This window comes from Lingula anatina, chromosome 1, assembly GCF_051362555.1.
Source record: "Lingula anatina isolate TDL-2025a chromosome 1, LinAna3.0, whole genome shotgun sequence".
Lineage (NCBI taxonomy): Eukaryota > Metazoa > Brachiopoda > Lingulata > Lingulida > Lingulidae > Lingula > Lingula anatina.
In genome coordinates this window covers 54,290,108-54,305,205 of record NC_141767.1, presented here as the reverse complement: position 1 = coordinate 54,305,205, position 15,098 = coordinate 54,290,108, and the positions used below count along the sequence as shown (strand labels likewise).

The 15,098-nt window shown below is 34.5% G+C and overlaps 1 protein-coding gene across 4 annotated transcripts in view; it reads right to left on the bottom strand.

Moving 5' to 3' along the window:
* Positions 1 to 43: 43 nt before the first annotated feature.
* LOC106159549 (uncharacterized) overlaps positions 44 to 15,098 on the bottom strand; it is an 18,891-nt gene continuing 3,836 nt past the window's right edge. For all 4 annotated transcript variants that reach the window (XM_013535965.2, XM_013536206.2, XM_013535893.2 and 1 more), the window contains 19 exons: positions 14,636 to 14,780; positions 14,213 to 14,334; positions 14,009 to 14,072; positions 13,797 to 13,827; positions 13,305 to 13,412; positions 12,984 to 13,058; positions 12,428 to 12,550; positions 11,896 to 12,085; positions 11,435 to 11,564; positions 10,942 to 11,011; positions 10,282 to 10,413; positions 9,777 to 9,841; positions 9,470 to 9,555; positions 8,888 to 8,954; positions 8,503 to 8,663; positions 8,069 to 8,196; positions 4,136 to 4,344; positions 3,769 to 3,874; positions 44 to 3,638 (listed from right to left, as the gene is read on the bottom strand). In XM_013535965.2, coding sequence (XP_013391419.2) covers positions 2,785 to 3,638; positions 3,769 to 3,874; positions 4,136 to 4,344; positions 8,069 to 8,196; positions 8,503 to 8,663; positions 8,888 to 8,954; positions 9,470 to 9,555; positions 9,777 to 9,841; positions 10,282 to 10,413; positions 10,942 to 11,011; positions 11,435 to 11,564; positions 11,896 to 12,085; positions 12,428 to 12,550; positions 12,984 to 13,058; positions 13,305 to 13,412; positions 13,797 to 13,827; positions 14,009 to 14,072; positions 14,213 to 14,334; positions 14,636 to 14,780 — 2,866 coding nt within the window. In that variant the 3' untranslated portion in view covers positions 44 to 2,784. The remainder of the gene's footprint in view (positions 3,639 to 3,768; positions 3,875 to 4,135; positions 4,345 to 8,068; positions 8,197 to 8,502; positions 8,664 to 8,887; positions 8,955 to 9,469; positions 9,556 to 9,776; positions 9,842 to 10,281; positions 10,414 to 10,941; positions 11,012 to 11,434; positions 11,565 to 11,895; positions 12,086 to 12,427; positions 12,551 to 12,983; positions 13,059 to 13,304; positions 13,413 to 13,796; positions 13,828 to 14,008; positions 14,073 to 14,212; positions 14,335 to 14,635; positions 14,781 to 15,098) is intronic.

Genomic DNA, 15,098 nt, shown 5'->3' with positions numbered 1-15,098 from the left:
TATCTATTCTTCAATGTTATGGTAAAATTCTAAAGGACCCTACATGTTTTACAAAAAAATTTATTGAGAACAATAAATCAAACATTACAATATGTATAATGTGCAAATCAAAGTTATTTGGAGGAAATCTTTGCATAGAAAAGTATATTTATAATACATTTTGACCTGTAGCCAGCAATTTCACAGGGGAAATTCTTTTCTGAAAAAGTGGACTTTTTACCATGACCCTTCATGTACCTAGATCAATTTTTACCCAGTGCAGACTTTTTTCTCGTGCGATCTATGGGTCTGCATTTTTAAGAGAACTTCGAACAAGTGCCAAAATAAGAACCTAAAAATATGGAAATCATTTGAGGCAGTCAGCGCTGTATGACAACATTGAAAATGGAGGATTTGTGGGGTGATGTTAACTTTGCAGTGATAAATGCAAAATTCTTATGCTTCAGGGATGTCATCTTTCAAAAGAATACAAAAATGGCACACAAAATTTGGTAAATTTGTACAACTGTGTAATAAATGCAGACACTAATTTGATAGAACTGAAGAGAAAACAACTTGGTTTCATCAACACTGGATAGCACTATTCTCTGGATAACACTATCCATTAGATCAAATTGTTATCCTCTGGGCAATTATCCAGTGGGTAAAGTAATGTTTATTAAAAACTAGATGCTTATTTTTGTCTCAGATATTGCTTTCCAGTGGTTAAAAAGCCTGCTATCCTTAGGATAACTGTCCAAAGGATGACAATTTTATCCAAAGGATAGTGTTATGCATAGGATAGCACTATCCAGTGTTGATGAAAATGGGTCCTAAACTAAGACCCCATTCCCACAGATTTTAGATCAATCTATCCCTGTGGGGAGTCTTACTAGATTACTGTCAGCTTAGCTGGCATAAGCCTCTGTCCCACCTACTAAAAGCTGTAAGGGGGTAATTAACTACTGTGCCCGCTCGGCTGACATCAATTTAGCCTGAACCCCCAGGGAGTTAGTTCAATCTAGATGGATCAACCTAAATCTATGGGAATACAGTCTCCGGGAGCACAGACATTTGCCAAGACATAATTAACCATTAATTAATCATTAATAAAAATAATTAATGGATAACCACCAAAATCTTATCACTTTTAAGTTAACCCATTTGTGACCTATCCTGAAAATTTCATCAAAATCCATCCATAATTCTTTTTGAGTTGTGTGAGCTAGTGATGAACAAACAAAGAATTGGAGCTGAAAACAACTTCTTGGAGAAGGAAAAAAACATTCTTTCAACTTACATATGTTGCTGCACTTGGCCAGTAAGTCACGAGACAGTGGGCTATCTTAAATGATTAAATAAAATATCCCTAGATCTATACAGGAAAATTATTTTAACAATCATACTGATGTTATTTATGCATTCAAGTATCATCAAAGAGTAAGGTTGATCCATTCACATAATTGGGATATCTAGCCTTTTAAACTGAAAAAGAAAAAAAATCATTTTCCTTCTTCAAATTTGGCCTGGGACTTGTTAAAAAACTATCAGCTGTCTGTGCAAAAAAACTAAATGTGGGAATGGAGGACCAATTATTTAAAGTGGACTCAAGTCAGGATTTTTGACAAGCCTCCTTTGGTTTGACACATCACTATACCAATTAAAGTGTTTGTTACTTTAAAGGGATAATAACTTTTTAGAAAAAACAAGGGACTAACTTTGAATGTAAAAATGAATTCATTAACCATTGGTTAGTATGGGAAAATTGTTGTTTACTCCAGGAAAATTCATTTTTTGGCCAAAATGAAGAGTTATTATCCCTTTAAGAAATCTGGTTTGGCTTGTATGGTCATTTTATTGAAAGGACCAGCCATATAGAATTCATGAAAATAATTAAATATTTGATGCAATCACAGTTACTGATGAATTACCATCATATCATGTTGACACTGTTCTTGCTGACAAGTGGTTCTAAATTTTGAACATCAACTAACTGCCCAGTATATAGAGTTTTAACCATTATGTTTACATCCTGCACTAGATGTACATGAAATATGCTTCATTATAAAAAGTGCAGCTAAAAATAGCTTTACTAATCATAATTTTCACACCCTGTCATTCTCTTCACCCTGGTGCAGGCAAGGTTCCAAACTCCACACATTTATGACTGTCCAATTGCTGTATGTGTCTTTTTAAAGAGTAATATGAGGAACAATAGATCTACACATTAAGAGAACTATAATGTAGCAACCTTGTGCATAAATGTAAGTAAACATAAACATCTGTTGTGGCACACCCTGTCACAGATTAATATCCTTTCTTGGAAGACTAGAAACTTCATCAGAAATGTCACAACAGAAACCAATGCTAAGCTGTGGCATATTGAATGCTCCTTTAGATTAATGACAAAAAAAGAGCTCGTAGCATGCCATGCAACACAAAAAAATGAGATTGACTAAATGTCTAAGCCAAGAACAATGGGAACCGAAGAGCTTATATGAAATATAAGATTTAAGTGATTAGTTTCAATTAACTTCAGTTAATACTGACATTACAGTGATATAAAAGAAGTAAACAAAGAAATCTGCTGTGAGGAATATATCAGTGCAGCAGATATCAAAAATGTTGATTTCAGGAATATAAAAACAAAATTATCAATGGTTACATGTTTTTAAAGTTATACAAATAATACTGTTATCATAATGTGATTTAAATACCAAACTATATGTCTTTTCATGTCTAGGTTAAATGAAGACATGTTTCCTAGTTTCTAATACAAAATTATTCAACAAAGATAAACTTTCACTACAAAAACAATCTGTCTGTGTTTGGACAATCGTAAGTTTGATGAGTGGGGCTTTTGCAAAGTGTGCAAGCTCGTGGAGCACCAAACTGACCAAAGGAGGTTTTGGCAGCTGGCTCTTCCACTGCTTGAATAACTTTGGGAAATTCCACAAATTTGTGACCTATAGGCTTGGCAACTGTTTTAGAATCAGCCAAAGTAGGCCAACTTTCTGTATTGCATACATTATGGATACTTAAATCTCCAGTGGCTTGCCACACACCTTTTGGTTTTATCTCCCACGACTCCTTTTTACATTGGGATTCAGCTTCATCTGTATCCGTGAGACTCTTGGAAAAATTGTAAGTTTCATCATTATCTGAATTTAAGATGGACCTCTCTTCCCTAGGGGAACTGGATTTCAAGGTATTATTTTTGTTTTTTTCTGTTATCCTTAAGTGTGGTGGCACATATTTTGGCACGGTTTTCAAATCACAGTTACCTGTATTTCTATTTGAGCTAGTATCAAGATTTTTTTTCTCAGTATCAGTGGGTCCCTGATGACCTGGTGTGTTCCTTATCCAATTGGCAACATTTTTCATCCCAAGCGTAACCTCCTTTGACTCCTGATCCGCAGAAATCTGCTTCTGCCCAACTGTCAACTCAGCAGGACTTTGCACTTTTTCACAACCATCTAATTTCTGGGTGATTAATGATTTCCCACCTCTGAAATCTTTTAATGGAGATTTTGCAATGATATTCTTCTTGGTCACAACCTTTGTTTTTGGCTCTTTCTTTATCTTTCCAGTTATGTTTGGCTGCCCTTCCCCAATCTCCTTCAAGTCTCTACCTGCCACACACGACAAATTCACTTTTTCTGAAAAGAATAAAATTTTCATCCAAATTATGTTTTTCACTTAATCTTCATTACTCTTTTTACAGTGTTTAAGTAATGTCATCCTGCACATATGTTACTGTATCTCAGTAAATTGATCAAAGATAAAAACCTTTTCTTTCCAAGTATTTTCCAATTTCTAAAATGAATCCAGGTTTGAAACCACATTCTTTCATCAAAGGCTTCAGATCAACCAGGTCAATGTGCAAAATAGAATCCTGCAAAAACATAAGACATACAAAGCATTAAAGTCATGTTCAATACCTAGATTTTCATTCCAAGGAGGACTTAAGTCTGAACCTCAGTGAATTTATCAATCAAAGAAAAAAACATACATTCACATTTAGCACCCCACTTTTAAAACACAGGCACCGTGATAAACACTCCATAACCCCCTATCATCACAAGTGCTGTACATCTTTGCACTTCTAAACCACTTATGAATAACATTACTGGGCTTCGAATGCTGTAACTCTTACCCTAATACCATTTGCCTCAAAGTTCTCTAAGAGATCTTCAAGCTGTAACTCATGCAGCATGGTCTTCACTTCTCTATACTGATCACTCTCTTCCTGGTCATCCCCCGTGTCTTGGTCAGGCTGGCCTTTAATATCTTTATCACTGCCTGCATCTTCATCAAATAGGTCCTCCACAAGTACATCTTCACCAGTCAAGCTGGCACTGCTTTCTTTTTGTAAAGAATTACATAGTACTACTTTTAAGTGGTGAGGGCAAGGAAAACATAGCCATCAGCTGTCTAATAAGTACCATTAAAGTAGACTCAGGTGTAATTTAAGAAAGTCAGGCTGGATATATATCGTGCCTAACTAGGTTGGCACTGGTTATGTACTGATGGTGAGAAGCACCTAGCATCAGCAGCTGAATTCTATAGCGTATAATGATGAATGATTCATTTGGTCTTTTATGAGACAGAAAAAGATACATAAAGCAGTTATGAACTAGAGGATCAGAGAGGCGATACCGCCTCCGAATATTGTACCACCAGCTGGAGCAAGCGCATTCGTATAGACCCCCACATACGCAAAATAAGGGACACAGCCACTAGTCTTATGCTTGACAAGCTGTAAAAATGCAATCAACAAGAATTTTCAAAATACGCAAAAAATATATATAACTTAAAATAGTACAATCAAAGTTAAGTTCATTGTAAGGTAGGTCAAAGGTCAATTTCAAGGTCACAGTAAATTTCCAGTATATGACTTCCTATTCAACTTCAATAGTAACTATGGACCTATCTCTGCCAGGTTTGGAGTTAAAAGAGAAAGAAATTAGCAGAGTTCAGTTCATGATTATAAGTAGGTCAAAGGTCAATTTCAAGGTCACACTTAGATTGCCAGTGTATGACTTCCTATTCAAGTTCAATAGTAACTATGGACCTATCTCGCTAGTTTTGGAAATAAAAGGGAACCAAAATTTGCAAAGTTCAATTCATGATAAAAAGTAGGTCAAAGGTCAATTTCAAGGTCACATTTAGATTGCCAGTATATGACTTCCTATTCAAGTTCAATAGTAACTATGGACCTATCTCTGCCAGTTTTGGAGATAAAAGGGAACCAAAATTTGCAAAGTTCAATTCATGATAAAAAGTAGGTCAAAGGTCAATTTCAAGGTCACATTTAGATTGCAAGTATATGACTTCCTATTCAACTTCAATAGTAACTATGGACCTATCTCTGCCAGGTTTAGAGTTAAAAGAGAAAGAAATTAGCAGAGTTCAGTTCATGGTGAAAAGTAGGTCAAAGGTCAATTTTAAGGTCACATTTAGATTGCCAGTATATGACTTCATATTCAAGTTCATTAGAAACTATGGACCTATCTCTGCCAGTTTTGGAGATAAAAGGGAACCAAAATTTCCAAAGTTCAGTTCATGGTGAAAAGTAGGTCAAAGCTCAATTTCAAGGTCACATTTAGATTGCCAGTATATGACTTCATATTCAAGTTCAATAGAAACTATGGACCTATCTCTGCCAGTTTTGGAGATAAAAGGGAGGCAAAATTTGCAAAGTTCAGTTCATGGTAAAAAGTAGGTCAAAGCTCAATTTCAAGGTCACAGTAAGATTGCCAGTATATGACTTCCTATTCAAGTTCAATAGTAACTATAGACCTATCTCTGCCAGTTTTGGAGATAAAAGGGAGGCAAAATTTGCAAAGTTCAGTTCATGGTGAAAAGTAGGTCAAAGGTCAATTTCAAGGTCACAGTAAGATTGCCAGTACATGACTTCCTATTCAACTTCAATAGTAACTATGGACTTATCTCTGCCAGTTTTGGAGATATAAGGGACTAAATGTTATAATTTTGGAGTTACCATAATGTGCAATAAATTTCCTACGGAAAAAATTAATTAAAATAAAGAAAAGGTCATTTTGGTCAAAATTCTTGAAATGGGAGGTGCTCTGAAGTTCCAGATGTTCAAATTTTATGAAATAATGTCATTTTTGACCACAAGTTGCCTGCTTTGCCAAGCCTTATGTTTTATTTTTCCGGAGTTCAAAATTTATTATCCATTACCGTACTGCACATTTTGCTTTCACCACCAAAATGTACTTTTTGATACAGCGTAACTTTGGAGATAAAAGGGAAGCAAAATTTGCAAAGTTCAGTTCATGATGAAAAGTAGGTCAAAGGTCAATTTCAAGGTCACAGTAAGATTGCAAGTATATGACTTCCTATTCAAGTTCAATAGTAACTATGGACCTATCTCTGCCAGTTTTGGAGATAAAAGGGAACCAAAATTTGCAAAGTTCAATTCATGATAAAAAGTAGGTCAAAGGTCAATTTCAAGGTCACACTTAGATTGCCAGTATATGACTTCCTATTCAAGTTCAACAGTAACTATGGACCTATCTCGCTAGTTTTGGAAATAAAAGGGAACCAAAATTTGCAAAGTTCAATTCATGATAAAAAGTAGGTCAAAGGTCAATTTCAAGGTCACATTTAGATTGCCAGTATATGACTTCCTATTCAAGTTCAATAGTAACTATGGACCTATCTCTGCCAGGTTTGGAGATAAAAGGGAACCAAAATTTGCAAAGTTCAATTCATGATAAAAAGTAGGTCAAAGGTCAATTTCAAGGTCACACTTAGATTGCCAGTATATGACTTCCTATTCAAGTTCAATAGTAACTATGGACCTATCTCGCTAGTTTTGGAAATAAAAGGGAACCAAAATTTGCAAAGTTCAATTCATGATAAAAAGTAGGTCAAAGGTCAATTTCAAGGTCACATTTAGATTGCCAGTACATGACTTCCTATTCAACTTCAATAGTAACTATGGACCTATCTCTGCCAGTTTTGGAGATATAAGGGACTAAATGTTATAATTTCGGAGTTACCTTAATGTGCCATAAATTTCCTACAGAAAAAATTAATTAAAATAAAGAAAAGGTCATTTTGGTCAAAATTCTTGAAATGGAAGGTGCTCTGAAGTTCCAGAAGTTCAAATTTGATGAAATAATGTCATTTTTGACCACAAGTTGTCTGCTTTGCCAAGCCTTATGTTTTATTTTTCCGGAGTTCAAAATTTATTATCCATTACCGTACTGCACATTTTGCTTTCACCACCAATATGTACTGTTTGATACAGCGTAACTCGAAAACCGTATGGAATACAAAAAAACGGAGACCACCTCCAGTGTTGGGCTTTACATGCTCTACAAAATGCAAAAAAGAATGGGTCTCTAGCATTAATCCGAATTAGAGACAGTTTTCAGTTTCCGTATCTTATGGCCGCTACACCTGTGAAATTGCACCGATTGACCCCAAATTCACACAGATGAAAGATGACCTGAAGGGTAACATTTTCCAATAATATTATTGGTTAAGTTTGTGTGGTGTCTGAATAACAGCGCAAATAAATTTTTTTTCGAAAAAAAATTCATTTTTTTGAAAATTTTTGCCCGTTTGACCTTGAAATAAAGGTCAAAGGTCAAATCCAAGGGCATATTTGAAATCTACACATATGACTTTTGGAAAGCCGTCTGTAGAAATTTTTCCCATAATTCTTTCTGTAGGGTAGATAATTAGCATTTAATTTTGCCATTTTTGGACAAGGGTGCATTGCAATGAGTGCCACACCTAGACCCCAATACCGACAAAGCCCAAATTTTACGTGGAACGAGTTGAGAGTATAGGTGACCTAAATCCAAGAGATGGGTATGGGGGCCCTTACCGTCTATGAGGAGAAACGGTAACATGGCGGCGGAGCCGGCGGAGCCGCAGGAGCCGGCGGAGCCGCAGGAGCCGGCGGAACGGACCGGACGGGACTAAAACCATGTGTACCGCCAGCGCTAACGCTGGTGGTACAATTAAATATGAAAAAAGAAGAACATGAATTAATTTGCACAGCAAAAAAGGTCTAGGCCAAGAAAAATCAACCAACTCATCTATTTACCAGATTGTACTTCAATTGTGTCATCCTTTGTTTGCTCTTGGCTTTTTGTTTGCCTGCTTTCACTGTTTTTCTGTCCCCATTTTGAAGCTCTCAGTAGCAGCAAGTCGAGGCACTTTTCTTTGTCAGTACTATAAATAAACATATACATATATAACACTAGATTGTGTTTCTGACAAGGTTTTATCTGAGGTGTGACTATTTTTGAGACAGTTTAATTCACCTAGGTATTCAAACCATGATAACAAAAACTCATCTTGTTGGCAAACACATAACTATAACTGCCTTGTCAAAACATGAATCTATAAAAATATTCAGTAGGCACTATTATCTTTAAACAGTTGTAATTTCAGAGATTAAGTAGGGAAAATGGGGGGGGGGGGGCATTAATACAAGACCCATAAAAAATAGAGTTAATCAGATCCTCAATTACTCACCGCTTGAGTTCTTGAGACAAAACCTTCTCTTTTAACTCATGAAACAAAATTTCCATATCTGAACTTAATTCTTGGTCCATTTTAGGTCCAGCAATGCCTAATACCTTGAAAGCACAATGTAAGTGAAGACAGTCCAATGCACCTGGTTCAAAGTGCTGCCTCTAGAAAAAAATTAAATATAGTCATGTAAGTGCACAGGAAAATAAGTGATGAGAGTCACTAAAAGGTATATTATAATCTTGGCAATCCAATAAAACCTACATTACACAAAGATTTTTGGTAATCATTTTTTATATTATTGTTGACAAGATTTCAATTTCACCAAAATAAGTACATAATACTAGTAAAATGCATTTTTATTTTTGCTAAATCATGCTTAACTTACTTTTTTGTTGAAATGAATCCATTTCAGTAAAGAGTTGACCAAACACTTTGATATCACTTCACTGACACTGCAAGGTAAAATCAATATAGTCTACAATTATTGTATAATGGAGGAAATTTGTCAGAAGCAAAGAGGTTGACACCAAAATCATATAACTTTTTCTAATTCATCATCAAAGCACTGCACTGCAAGTCAGACTATTATAAATGTACATCTGACGCATGAACTACTCCTTAAACATGCTTTAATGATCACTATAAAAAGTAAGTACAACAGTACATCAATATGAAACATCCATGCAAGTATGAAAAATTTCCTTTTCACATTAAAAGAGATATCCACACAAATAACTGTTAACAGATAGATTAATAACAGAAGAAGATTGACTCACCACACTATGATATTTTAGAATATAAAAGATGAATGCAAGTACCATATATCAATAAACAAAAATATGTGTAAGATATACAGCTGAGCAGGCTCCAGGGTGACAGTTCAGTTTTCCAAATCACCTAGTTGTTAAAATACAGAGACCAGTACTATAAACAACCAATCAAATTGCAAATGGCATATGGCATTTACCTGTTATCCCATTCATAACAATAGATCTCTCCTAGAACTTGACAATAGCTGGTCACAGTTGGAAGCACTTCATCATTAACAGCTGTCTGCAAAGGCACAATCAACTTCGATATAACCACATACATGTGCATGCAACAGTTATGATAAGAATAAATATATGCATTTTCAACTAATTCACTAAAATACATGCAACATCCAGCACCTATAATTAACACATGGTTCAGTCAAACCTATAAAAAGGTGGTGACTTTATGATTGCCTTAGCAAATTTAACTATTAAACTGTATCTAGAATGCATGCTTCTTACCTTCACATACTCGTTCTGCAATTTCCATACAAGTTCTTTCATGCTGGATGAGAAGTCAGGCAAAGCTAAAAGGCAGATACAGATTTTTTTCAGAAATAAATGATAATAATAATATTCTGAAAGAAGAGTAAAAACAGGGTCTACATGTATATACGCAAACTATTTTGAAATGATTTTTTAATTCATGAAAATTCCTACTGGAAATGTGAGTGAAAAAAAAACTCTACCATTCCTGGACATGGCAAAGAAATTCTTTATTTCCTAAAAAAATGGTAACAAAACTAATATTATTAACTAATATAAATCTAAATTTAATTATAAAGTGGCCATGATGAGACAAAACTTTAACATAACCACTATTCATACATGACAATAGGTAATTTGATTCTTAAAACAACAGAATACATTCAAACCAAATAATAGCAATTGTCTGTATCTAATGTGACTTGTGATATCAACATGAATGTCATAACTAATTGGTATGAAACAATGCTGATTTACTCACCTTGGAATTCTTTTAACAGTGCAAAACCCAGTTTGCAGAATGAGTCATATTGCTCAATACACTGCTCTAAAACCACTTCCATGAATAAATGCAGCTCTTTGGGACCTGGAAGGTTCTTCAAAAAACTGTTGACTGAAATACCAAACATTTCAATCACAAATACAGTCTTATATGTTAGCTGACACAAATGATTAAATTATCCTTGTAGGGCTGGTTTACTGGGGCCTTTCCCAGTGAGTTTATTCTACTCAATACCTCCTCCTGGAATTGAGTAGAATATAGAACTGATGATTATGTGATTATGTTGGAAATAAGAGAATGCACATTAGTCCCCTAGGAGTTAGTCTGCATTAACTACATTGATTAAATTCATTGTGAACCATCCCATAAATCAAATAGTCAGACCTACAAGTGTCAATTGTTAAAACGATGAAAAATGCTAACTTACCGTAATACTAAAACAAGGCAGTATTCTGATAATCTCTCTCTCTCTCTCTCTCTCTCTCTCTCTCACACACACACACACACACACACACACACACACACACACACACACACACACACACACACACACACACACACACACACACACACAAACACACAAGTGCACACATGCGTGCACACACACACACACACACATATTTTCAAAGGCACACTTACCAGGAAACACCAACTCCTTTAACTCTAATATTTTGGCCTCAATGTTTTCAGCAGTTACTTTAGCCACAACCTAAAAATGACATAAATGGATAACCAAAGAGTATCTTAAATTACTAATTAGTCATCAAATTCAGAATGTGTGCTTTTCTTATTTCACCAAATACTATGTTACAGCATATCTATCTATATATTGTTGACAAATCAGATGAAGCCAACTGAAGAATGACGTTTTAAGAACCACAGTTGGCTTTTGTGGGGCAATATTTCTTTTAGAAAGGGCAAATTTTGAGTCACTGTATCACCTTAACTACGCTAGTTCAATTAATAGATCATTAGCCAGAACAAATGAAGACATTACTGTACCACATCAAATTGGACTGTTCATAAATGAATCAATTTCAATTTACTCATCCAACTCTGAAAAATTGCCATGCAGGTCATAACATCTTACAAAATAATTTCCACTTGAAAAAAGTAACCATTTACAGTGTACCTGTTTAACCTTTCTTGAAAATTGATATTTCTGCCACTCATACTCATTTTTCAGTTTTTCTTTTGACCTGGGATCTTGTTGAGATAACTGGCCCTTCCTCTCCTCTTTTTGGATTGAAGACCTCTGTTGCCTTAAGATGTGTCAGAATGTTTTGTTGAGTTTGAAATACCTTTAAGTAATCATGCCATCAATCAAAATAAATATATCTATTTAAAATAATTAACAAGTTTCTTTTCATTATAACTTTACCTTCAAGGATATACTGGTTTTAATAATCAGAAAATCCATGGAAATGTATGGATGCCATGGCAGATATAAGATTAAACTGTAATTGCAGTACTCAAAATTCAACAATGACTACGACATTTTCATCGATCCACCCATGCTAATTATTTACTACATAATCACCTTCATTACTGCCCACATTTGCTTTGTGTACATGTACATCCAAACCAAATTACCTTTCTGTATTTTTTAGGCCAGCACTCAGGTTTCTATTTGTGTGGCTTTTATTGTCAAAATTCGGATAATGTAATGGTGACCTTGCAGTTTTGTGCTTGATAGGCATCTCAGGAGAAAACTTCATTCTGTCTGGATTACCAGGTGGATTTTCTTTGGATGGACTCAAAGTGGGGAACCTAGTTCCTCTACCTGCAATGAGGGAATAACAATCTCTCAATGATTCCACCACCAAAAGTGTGGATTCTGATGTTAAACATAGATTGTTATGAAATTTAAACCAGTCAGATCAATGCATATCCAAGGAGTTCCAACAGATCTCCTTGGCATATCAAGCCTGGCTAATGCAGAGGTTAAAAATTAATCATAAGTCTTTAATTCATTTTTGTTGTGACTGCTATTATAACACATCTAAATAAATCATATTTCTCAGCTATGCCCCATGTGCACCTGTGTGCATGCCTGTCTATGTGCATATATGTGTGTGTGTGTGTGTGTCAGTAATTGTGTATCTTTTAAAAACAAAAAAAATGCCTTTGAATTTTTGCTCCATTTTTTTCTCTCCTCTGATGCCTCTGATCTCTGAGCGTATGTTCTCCATGATGTTGATATTGGTCTCTGGGCAGTATCCTTTGGCAATAGTAAGATCAGACTGTTCTACAAAAGAAAAATATGGAATTTATATAGGCATTAATTTCCAATTCCACAAAAAATAACAATATGACTAGCAAGGTCATTTTGTAACTCATGGTATCATCCTAATATCTAATCAAACTGATCAAATTAAAGAGACCCTAAAATATCTTCATGTGACATGTAAAGGCGTACTTGTCTGGCAATTTGAAATCTGCCAGGGTATATTACTTCCTCAGACTAGTGATAATGTGAATATAGACTAGTACATGTACAGTACTAAGTAACATATCATACCAATGCTGTGTACTGGAAGGGAAAAAAACAACCTCAAATAATTTCAAACGAATTAATTCCAAATTAATAGCCAGTCTATGTCGTATAAGTTTTGAAGGTAGCTTTATATTGACAATGGAAACTAATTAATGGCAGCATATCACTATAAAAACTGTCTTACCCCAATCTGTGTCTCCTAGTCCTGCTTTCATAATCTCTATTTCTGGATCAGCTTTAACAGTTTCTTCATTATCAGCTAAAATGTTGTACATTTATTGTTAACAAATGCAAAAAAAAAAAAAAACTTGTATCAGTTGTCATATTTCATATTTTTAAAGTTTTAAAAATGCACTCTGCCTGTTTAATTTCTTTACCTTACCTTACAATTCATTAAACAAATTATATATTTAACTCAAACAATGTCCCCACATTTTTGTTCTTTATTTCTATTCTTTGAAAAACAACTACTCCTCCAGGATGGACTGCTAAAATCAACACTTACATTCTTCTGACTCTTCGTCTTTAAATTTCTTTGGAGCTAGCATTTCCAATTTAAACCCGGGGATGCGGTGGGCTTTTTGGACTGCTTCTTTCTTAGTTTGAACAGAGTCTGCAAAACATTTCAGCATATAACTTCAAAATAATATTTTCTCCGACTCAAGGCAAATATTCTTTTCATAAGTTCATTGTGTTTTGGGAAAAAAACTGTATGAACAAAGTTAAAGAAACAGAGACAAACGAAGACTAAGTGTTACAGTAGGCTGAGCCTGCTCGGTCGCCATGGTGCCTGTTAACACAGACAGCAATATAGAAGTGACTAGAATTAGATAGCAATACTCAAATAAAAAAGGCAAGAATGTGAATTACTGAGGATGGTCATCTTAAAGTTTCCAGATTTGTGTTCTTACTAAATTCATTTCATCTTTAAAGCTGTGACAGTACAACAGTTTGTCTCTCAATAAAGGTTACTACCATTTCACATCTAAACACTAACCTTTGTTTGATAAACTTAAGTTCTCTATGGCCTGACAAATATAATAAAATTTCAAGATTAATGTTTTCAGATAAAGTTACAGGTTATGAAAAAGGCAATGCAAATTTGAAAATCAATTAGAAAAGAACATTTAAAAGAAATATAAGACAAGACCATATAATCTTCTTAATATAAACTTAATTAATGCCATATCATAAGTCAGAATGACTCACCACTGCTACCTCCTCATCCACCAAAACCTGGGCAACAGATTTCTTCTGTCCAAATTCGTCCTGACTGTCAATTCAAAAGTGTTTGAAATTAAATAAATTACATAACACTTTGGATACTGATATTAAAAATATTAACAGCTACTTGGTAAACAAATTTTAAGACCAGTCATGCTTATGATGCTAAAATATATTGAATAAATTTACCTCAAAATAATGGCAACACTTGCAACATCTTCCTGATAATCTAACCATATGGCAGAGAGAGTTTTGTTGAAGACTAGCTTTGAGAAGGTTTGGGTCGCACGTGATATCCAAGAACTAGCAATCTTCAGATATGAACATAAAGTCATATTATATTAGACAAAAAGACACAAGTTGGATAGTTTGTTTGAAATAACTGACCAATCTGTAGTAAATACTAACTTAATACTAAAGTAGTTACCAGATGCTGGCATTTTCCAGTTTAAACTTGCTCAAAACGGTGGTTCAAAAATTTTAATTAAGCATTTTTCTTTGATAAAATCCAATAACAAACTGAAATAATGACTTCTAACATGTCACTTTCTGCAAAATGATATTTAAAAACACCAATCAGGTCGTATCTTAACATGAAAATCAAAGGCTCACTGGTTTGACTCCTGCTAATCTACATCTGAAGGCAAAAGGAGCAGGTTCAGCAAATTCCTCCGGCACTTTATCATAAACATCATCTACAAATAAGATCTCAGTGGTACCATAATCAATATGAAGAACATCTATGTCATCATTTGCTCTGAAAATAAATATTGATAGAATCCAGGATTATAGCTTTCTAATTATATGTTGATTAATGAGTTCACTTCAATTCCGATTGAAAGTGAATAAAAGATAACCAATCCTTATAAATATTACATTTTTGAAAGTAAATGTTCTGGATTTGTTTCCAGTGCAACAAAAATTTAAGCACAAGTGTTCCTCCTTCAATATGTTGTATCATATTTCTATTTTATTCCCACAATGCATTTAAAAAAGTTCCTGTAACAGCAGGTGTTTCACTTTAGCTGTCACTAAGCAGGAAATGTCTTTCTAGCATGCTCAAGATATGATAAGG